This window comes from Stegodyphus dumicola, chromosome X2 (assembly GCF_044657685.1).
Source record: "Stegodyphus dumicola isolate Sdum_Otavi_A_Nest chromosome X2, ASM4465768v1".
NCBI classification, from domain to species: domain Eukaryota; kingdom Metazoa; phylum Arthropoda; class Arachnida; order Araneae; family Eresidae; genus Stegodyphus; species Stegodyphus dumicola.
In genome coordinates, this window is record NC_140781.1 from 79,434,167 (window position 1) to 79,444,266 (window position 10,100).

At 30.5% G+C, this 10,100-nt stretch overlaps 1 protein-coding gene across 2 annotated transcripts in view; it reads left to right on the forward strand.

Moving 5' to 3' along the window:
• LOC118198612 (uncharacterized) overlaps positions 1 to 7,427 on the forward strand; it is a 161,205-nt gene extending 153,778 nt beyond the window's left edge. For both annotated transcript variants that reach the window (XM_085809779.1, XM_035370340.2), the window contains one exon: positions 354 to 7,427. In XM_085809779.1, the coding sequence (XP_085665905.1) occupies positions 354 to 1,150 (797 nt within the window). In that variant the 3' untranslated portion in view covers positions 1,151 to 7,427. The remainder of the gene's footprint in view (positions 1 to 353) is intronic.
• Positions 7,428 to 10,100: the final 2,673 nt, after the last annotated feature.

Sequence of the window (10,100 nt, forward strand, 5' to 3'; positions counted from 1 at the left end):
TTTGGATATTTATGAGCATGTAAATTCAAAAGAATTTTATAAATTACAGAAAGATTTTGAAACATATCCCATCTAGAAATAATTGTTTCAGTTTCCTTCTTTCGATAACATTTATAAAAAAAGACCTTTTGCTTTAATATATACTATGATTAGTAGTACTTGCTTTTTATTTTCAGACATTTGCACAAACGTGTGATTTTTGCGAATGGAGATGCAAATATGAATTAATCTGCAGGGAATAATATATAAAAAGAATGCATGCAAAAGCTAGAAATTGTATTTAAATTCTGGTGAAAATTTACCTAAAAGCATATAAAATATGTATTCAAACTAGGTTTCCCGTTTCATTTCAGGCTCTCGTTATGGCCGTCGATCAAATTGGTTCAAAATCCATTGCCTTATTCAAGATCAAGCTGAAATGACTAGTAGACTAGCTGATCAAGGAGTCTTAGCCAACAACCATTACGATTCGAAAGATATGGTACATCATTTTCGCTCTGAGTTCAGTGACGTAACTTTGCCCACGAACGGACACTCAAATAGAGGCTCCCCTTCTTCTGACCCAGGTACAATGGAGACAACTACAAGTCCAGTGTCTTACAACTTTTATCCGTCCAAAAGTGCAACCAATGGCTATTCTAACGGGTTTTCAGGGTATGATACTAGCAGCCCGACATACGGGGAAAGGAAAGAAAATGTGGCATTTCAACATCATCACCATCTTCCACTGTCCCCAGTGTCACCTCTTCATCCTAGTAAATTTTTCTTCCATCCAGCTAACAGCAGCTTCTTTGCTAAGAATTTCAGTTCCCTACCCAAGGTTTTTAGCCCAGAGATGAATTATTCACCTCCTCATCGGTTACTAGGAGTACCCCCGAGTGGAGTTTTGAGTAGCCCTGTACTCAGTCTTCCGCGTGATGGACCTCTGGTTAATACAGAGAGCTTCAGAGACGTTCCAGAACAGGATACTCCTATCGATTTGTCTGTTAAAAAGCCAGAAACACCTAATTCTGATGCTAGTGCCGATCGTGTGAATGGTAATGATGATGATGAGTATATCAATATGGACGACAATGAAGACACTGACCAGATGCCAGTGAGAGCAGAAACGCCTTTAGATTTAACATCGAAAAGAGCTGTTTCATGCTAAATATTTGTTGCTTAATGATTATTGTTGTGTTTTCGAAAACTTTGTTGTTATGTTTCAAAGTACTATTCCTAGAAGAAAACAGTTGTCGAAGGTATAAATTAATAGGTGCTACTGGTTAACGATAGGCAATCATGAACTTGAAATTTGACGAAGTGACTCGTCATTTTGATACAGTATTAAATGTCTAAAATTTTGTTTATCATCTACGCATGCGGCCAGTTCAGATGTGATTTGACTCTACTTAACTTATGTATCTAACCACCACACGATGGTGATGTAAGTGCCTAACTAAGTCATAAAATGCTTGTGATTAGAAACGAAGCGAACAATCTGTATACATGTATCATACTTTCGAGACGAGAACAAAAACTGCGTTTTTGTACACGAAACCCACCTTCTGCAGTAGCAGTTATGAAGAACTTTCTGCTTGTTATTTCATGACATTTTCATTAAGTGGCCTTCGTCTATTACTTGTATGTAAGTGTGTATGAATAAGTATTTTATGTATATATGTGTGTGTATATAGATATATCTCCTTATATATATATATATATATATGCACATCTTCAAACATATGCATATATATATATATATATATATATATATATATGCACATCTTCAAACATATGCATATATATATGTATATATGCGCATGCCTACATACATATTTACTATTTTTATATATTATGCGTGTGTGTATGTACTTATACATATAAATGTATGAGTGCGCATTTACATGTGCATGTATATTTATACATATATGTGTATACATTTATATGTATAATCACACACCCACACTCAAACTCTAAAAAGAGAGAATAATAGCATTTTATTGAACTTTTATATAGTAAAAGGTAAAACCAAGAAATTGCAAGAAAAGAACATAGGTAATACTGAATAAAAATTAGAATCTAATGAAATTTTATACAATATTCAAAAGCTCATAATAGCCGGAAAATACTTTTAGCAATTTTGAGAAATGAGAGTTTGTAAAAGAAGCAATAAGTGTAAAAATGATCTTTGCTAATGATATAAATTGTTCCTTTGCTCACTAAATATTCTCATAAAGCATTTTTCTCTCGGTGAAGTAGGAATGCGATTGAAAGGTATTGCATAATTACCCACAATGTTAGCTTGAGTTTAAAATAACTGTTGTGAAATCAATTCTTTAAAAAAATAAACTGAGATGAAAAAAATCTTATTTCAGAATTTTGCAAAATTTAATATCCGTAAAATGCAGAATTTAACTTAAGATTCATACAAAGCCAGCCCTAAATAGAATCATATTTAATCTCTTCACATAAAATAAGCCATTCGTCATATACAAGTCGAAGTGTAGAAAAATAAATTATGTACAATGAAGTAAATACTTAACGAAATCAGAATTCTTATTATTATCTATGTTCTAGTGGGAGCACATACACACACATTACATATATATATATATATATATATATATATATATTATATATATATATGATATAGGTCGATAGATAGAAAGTTCTAAATGAATAATATTTTTTTAAAGCCAACATTGTTAAATTTTTTCATGTACCATAATTTTGTATTGTTTTAATTTTGCCATATCTTTTTAATTGTATATCTGTTTGTAGTTATTGTTATAGTTGCGTTTATCTTCACCTCATAATGCGGAGTTAATGAAATAAATGTCTTCCAGGTTTGTATATGTAGGTTTTGTTGTTTCTTCTGACATGATTTCAAGTACCTCTTACAAATGCGCATTATATATACTGTCATAAAGTTTTGTACGATATATTTATTCTGCAGCTTATTACTCAAGAACAAGCAATACAATAAATTGAAATTATTTTACCATAACTAATGACAAATGAAAATCAGATATTATTCCTTGTTCGAAAACTGTATATATATTATATTAACTACTATAAGTCATTAGTAAACTAAATAAATAGTTTCCGAAAGTATGAAAGCCTTATTTTTATGCTTATTGATTACTGATCATTTATAAGCCATAAATTTAATATTGCTTTAATTTGCTTTTAAAATATTTATCTGAAATTATACGATAACCGCAGATATGATATAATGTACGGATAGTTGCAAGTATAAAATATTTTCCCGTTCTTTCCGATATCCATACGTTCTCAATTGCTTAAGATCAAAGACAAAGACTTGCTTTTGCAATAGAAAGCAGTTTTAGATACCGAGTGGTGAGAGGCAATTCTTAGAGGGAGACAATTCTATTTGAAATACTTAAAAGGGAGATGTTTGTGGAATAATATGAACTATTTACTGCTTGTTGAAAAAAATTGCAATGTTAAGTCTCATTTGAGGTCGATAAAAATTTATAAGCGTGACCATCCATTGTTTTGCGATCAGTGAAAGTGAAAAACAGAAAAAAACTCTAAATCTTCCTCTAGTCGCGCGAAAGATTGGCCAATAACTCTCTCTCCCACCTATGTATGTCAATAGGTTAGTCGCTACGGTCTGAATGCATCTAAGACTCATCATTCTAAAAGTCCACTTTTTCTACAAGTGAAAGTTCTGACACGGTTTTCTTCAGTGGGAACAATCTTCATTGTTTCCACCAGGATTTAGATAGCCCAGTGTATTGCATATTTTATCGGCCTTACATCACATAACTCGTGACCTCATACAGTCCAGAGACCAGGAGACATAAGGAGCTGATTTGTTAACCCTGGCCCTCTGAACCGAACCCGAGTTTATTTCAAAATAGTTTCGAAACAAAGTCCATGACAAATTTTAGTGTTCATCTCTGTGGTTATCGTCTCAAGTTTACATAATATAACGTAACGTTGATATGAAAACGCTATTTTTGAACTTCCGCGAGCATCTCAGGTATTTTTAAATGTCGCATTGATTCTCTCTTAGAAAAATTGTTTATGTTGCCATTAGTTTGAAATTAGCAGTCAGTTTTAAATACCGAAATGAATATTACAGCAAGTGAAATCCATTGTACATTATAGCAAGTACAAAATGAAAATTACAGTAAGTGAATGTGTCATTAAACTCTGAAATGCTTTCCATTTTGTATTTTATATTAAAGAGTTTACTGTTCTTGGGTTTCAAGCGCAGAATTAAAATACGGAATTGCGAAACTCTTCGAAAAGTATACTGAATATTTTGATTTTTGTTTATGCTTTATGAGTTCTTCCTTTAAAATTTACTTTGTCTTTTAAAAGCAATTTCTTATGCTGTACTTCAATGATGCAATAAAATGCGGGTTGTATTTACAATATGATGTGCTGATTTAAAAGCAGAATTCCAAAGAGGGAAAGGAAGCAATCCTAATATTCATCATAAGTAAAAAAATCAAAATATTTTAAAAACTGATTGAAAATCTTAAGTTAATATAATTATGTCGTGTTGCTTTATGTGATATGATATATCACTAAGATGGTGCTAATGTTATTGTTTATTCCTTTAGTTCCTTTCCTGGTCAGATGGTGCTAATGCCTCAACCATGTTTTCTAAGTTCACTGCATGTAATTAAAGTATATATTATTAAAGTAGCAAGTTTTTACTATGATAAATATGATTATTTTCGTTAATCTCCATTAAATAGAAACTGTAGTAAAAAGAAACTGTTCAGTTCAGCACAGCTTTAAGAAAGTGCTTCGTATTTTAAAATGTTTCGCATTTCTCTAAAGAAGCAATTGAACCATGTGATATAATCAATCAAAAAACAAATTGTATGCAGCTTAATGTACACTTTTTTTCACACTTCGAGTTAATTGCACTTAAAGTACAGGGTGTACTCCAGGTGCAGTTTACAGCATTGTATGCTTCACTTTACAGATTTCCTTGTGAACTGCACACAAAGTACAAATTGTACGCAGTGTCTTATGCCTAGTCTTTCTTTCTTTAAGCAAATACATGAAGAGATTGTGAAAATGATAAGGGCACAAATTATTGCCAAGTATTTTTATAGATTTCTGGAAGTATTGTAAACATTCCAGTAATGGCCAGTGTAAAAACAGATATTTAAATATTTCATTATTGGTGGAGGAGTTTCATATTAAGAAGAGCTATGATATTTTCATCTAATATTGCCTCGTAAACATAAATAATTTTGTATATACCATTTCACGATAAGGCATAATTTTACACTGCGAATTATTCAAATGATTTGCGGTTCAATTTGGCAAGCAAGTGTTTGCAGCCTTTTGAAGTAATGTTGTTTATGTGTTTGTTACTTATTGCATGTCCAAATTATCTTTGATGTATGTTGCATTACAAGAACAAATATACAGAAAAATCAAAACGTTGTTCAATGATAAAGTCATACTTAAGCATAAAATTTTCATTTATGTATTTAACATTCATAACATTTATACATTCATCTTTTAGCAGTCTCCGTCCCATGTCATTACATAATATCTCTTAATGAATACATATACGTATATAATTATATACTGATAGCTGCAACTAAAAATAGGAAACTAACTACAAAAGACAAATGTTAAAACAATAATAATAAAACAGTCATTATCAGTTCTAATCGCTTTTCTTTGTGTTATCATTTAATTGCTGATTCAAATGCTTTTTCTAGCATTCACAAAAAATCACATTTTCAATCATTTTTTTCGCTCGTAAAAATACCTCAATAATAACTATTATTTGAGGGGGTTTTGAAATTAATTTATGAACTTAAAATATGGTAGATTTTTCTAAATTGCTGAGTTGCTTTTTTATTTAATTAAATGCGAGAAAACTCGCAAAGAAAGCATAACTCTGTGGAAAAATTTCTAGCAGAAACTGGCAACGTGAGCAAATATCCATGAAGCCAAGTCGTTTGCCCAGCTTCGAACTCGGGTGGAACTGGCAATGTTAAGCACTGAGCCATTCTTGAGCGTCAGATTTTCAAACATATGTCATTAAGATTTATAAAGCAGCATCATTAAAATCATTGCTGCCTATCATTACTTTACACTTACAGCTTATTAATTAACAGTTTTCTTTAATGTAAAATGCTATATTTAGTTTTAAGAAACCTACCATTTTAGTATAAATTATCATAGATTTGCGAAATAAACAATTTTAATACTGTAAAGTATTCCCATATCAATTCTTATGTATTATGAATGCAAATAATCAAATGGCACTTGCAAAATTATCTTACCTTTGATGATAAAGGCAAACGTTGAGAAAGTAACTTCCAAAAATGTACCTTTCATTTATTAATCTTATTTTTCGGTCTGGTTTACTTAGACCATGATACGGACACAAGTTTAAATTCTTTTTGTCATTCTAAATTTGAGTAGTATGCTAACTACTTCAGTCTATCTTTGTACTTAATGAACAATAAACAATAATTGTAAGATAATTAGAATAACATTAACTGTAGCTTAGAAATAATTTTAACAGAAAATTATTAATTAAATTTGGAAAAATATTGTTTTTTAAAAATATTTCATAACGTGACATGAAGACCTTATGAGTCTCTGCTTTGACCCTTGCTTCATGACTGAAAATTTTAAAAAAATGTTTGAACTGTTAAGCATGCTCTTTGAGTTATTTACTGTATATTAACTGTGATTGAAAAAGGCTAATACTTACATCAGTACTTAAGAAGTACTTTACATTATATTTTGTATTATATTACTATATCTGCGGGTGATCTACTTAAGTTGTTATTGAATGGTATTTATTTGTACACACCATGAGCATAATCTAAAATTTTTCTGATTGCATTTGATGCGGCATTTCTACTTACAAATATAAAACAGTTATAAATTTTACTAGTAAATGGAAATGTAATTCCTAATTGAAAACGAACTGACGGCTGTGACAAAATTAGGCAATTATTTTTTATTATTAATTTAAACCAGTTTGATATATATATTTTTGTGATATAGATTAGAATATGAAAAAAAGATTTATAAGTTTTTTACCAATTTTAATAAAAGAAACAGTTCTGAATATTACGATGATTTTATCAGTTAGCATAAAACCGTCGCAAATGTCATCGTCAACTATACTAGAGCTTGAAGAACTTTTTTCTATTATGTCACAATTTTGTATATTATAATAGCTAAACATGTGTCTATATGACATTCAACTGTGTGAATTTTGGATCGAATTATAACAAAGACGTTTTTATATGAGGAAATTATGCCACAGATATGTGTTAAAGTTTATGCATTCCATTTTGTTGTTAAATATCCAATATATGTAACTTGTTTCATTATGTAAACATAAGCTGTTGTTGCTATTGTTCAGAGAAGTTTGTATGATTGGGAATGGACAGTTAATAAATATTTTACACAAGATATTCGAGTTGTCAGTTTTCTTTTAGTATCTTTGTTGGCTTTTTCTTAAACATGCATTTTATTGCTTTGCCGCAAATTTTACGTTTACGAAACACATTAAAAAAATGCTACCTCTTTCCGACTTTAGCACCAGTTTGTTAAGACTAATGTGTATTTCCGTCAAATATTAACGATTGTTATAGGCATCAAAACAAGGCAACCTTTTTTACTTCAGTGCCAGTGTGATAAAGCTAATATGTAAGAATTTCTATCAAATGCCGTTTAGAAGACATATCTTCAAATAATATCATTATGGAACTCTTATATTCGGTATCGGGAAGGAAATTAAATTTTCTCATAAATAAATAAAAGTATGCACTATTTAAGCGCAGCAAAGCACAAAAGGGCTATCTGCTTAATGGAAAAATGACTTAAGGAAAACTTGAATGTAGCGAAGCGAAATTTTACATTACAGTCGAAAAAAATCATAAAGAACCCATGAAATTAGTCCCTTCAACTGCCAGAAATACAAGCGGGAGACCTGTGGCATATGGCTTCTGTAGTGATTCGACACTGAGTAGGTAAAATCACAAGAATATATGCAAACCCTCCCCCCAAAAAAATCCCATTCTTAATGTTTATAAGAATTCAGCTTTTCTAGTAATATCTTTTCCCCATTATATTACATTTTTAAATATTCTCAGAAGGGTGTGTTGTTATGAATATTAGAAAAATTAGATTAAAGATATGTTTGGTAAACAGATAAGGCCGATTAAAAACATTAAAGATCTCTATGTAAAATTACCTAAAAATTATATAACGGATTACGAAAGCCACATACTCTTTGACACCCAGTTAATGAAAATATGCAATTTAAAGACTTGTAATAAAATGCTATATTTCCTCTCGCGGCATTAAATTTTTAAACAATCTCAGAAGGATATTTTGAAATAAATACTGTCACCAAAGAGGTAGGAATTCGTTTCATGAACAGATTAAACCCTTGAAAAATATTAAAGTTCTGGAAGTAAAATGCACTAAAATATTTTGTTATATATGAGAACACTGTAGTCAAATATATCTTTATTTGTTACAAAATTGGTATAAATTCATAATTTAAGAAATTACATAGCATGAGATACTGTAATAAAGCACGAGTAATATATTTTACTATGCATTTGTCTAGCATATAATACTAATCTCGAATAGTTTTAGGGGAAATTTAAGCCCAGTATTCCATCAAAAGCTCTTATTTTTCTCATCGTTATTATCAATCGATTTGTCATCAATGAAGAATTCTCCAAGTATTCTTGATTGCATTGATTATTTCTGTTTTCTTTCGAAGCATCCCGCGATCCTTCTAAGCACAAGGCGCCGAGACAGCGAAAGAGGGATTCAATTCAGCTGAAGGGATTCAATTACTTCAGCTTTCGGGGGAATATGAGAAGCAAATCAGAAAACGTTTATGGCTTTTTGGCTTGAAACTACGTATTTGGTGGACCGAGAAACATTTTTCTTCGCGTTATCTCCTTGAAGTGTCCATTCTTCTGATTTACTGAGTGGATCATCAGCAAAGTTGTTCCCCTCAACATGTTTTGATAACTTTATTTATCTCATCATGTGAATGAAGTAGCTCTTCGTACAAACGCTTCCCATATCATTATACCTCCTTCTTGATACAGTTGTTTGAAAAAAAAATGGATTTACTTACTTTAATATTGCGCCAGTTCATTTTAAAGGCATCTTCCTACAAGAAAAAAACATCAATTAAACAAAGGGATTCAATTACTTCAGCATTATAATTTTTATGCGTGTACTGATTTACATAAATTAAATTTTTCCCAAAAGTAAACGTTGTAAGATTCAATACGTTAACTTGTGTTCTTCCTTGAATATTACTGTTTAAAAAGCTTAAAGTAAAAATTAAGAACTGATGTATTGTTTTTATTATGTTTACATTCCCTGAATTTGTGAAGTTATATACTATCCGAAAATTTATTTAATGTTAATTTTTCCGGATCCATGTTTGAATGAAAACTCATTACAAATTCAGTGAAAAAGACTCAGCAGCATAATATCGATGTTTCACAGCATAGTATTATCTCGAAAGTATTTCATAGTAATAAGATATTCATCAATTTAATACAAAGGTACGTTAGTAACACTAAGTAAAAATATACATTTCTTGTTTCTCTTGTACAGAGAACATTATTGTGTTTGGATAAAATTTTGCTTAAATTTAAATTACAGGACCGAATTACACATGCAAGCAAAATGATTTAGTTCAGATTACACAAATATGGAAGGAAATAATTTTAAGCAATGATAAAAATCAGAGATTTACTGAATATTAACTTTAAAATGAAATAAGCATTTTTTATGAAATCTTATACCAAGCAATCATAAATGTATAGTTAAAATTCAAAAATATTTCACAACCCATTTTCTAATTATTTTTCAATTTCTTACTAATGCAGGATCAAATTATATACTTATGAAAACATTTAGCTAGCCGTCAACAGTCGAAAATAAATGACGCCAATTGACTTATGTATTATACTGCGTAGACCATGAAATTGTCGCCAAGTAACGCGATTTAACACCAGTTTATGGAAATGTGTGACGTAGCAGTATATTCGTAACGTCTGTACTTACATTTGGTAAACCCCCAATTGATTCTCCATAAGCCATGTTTT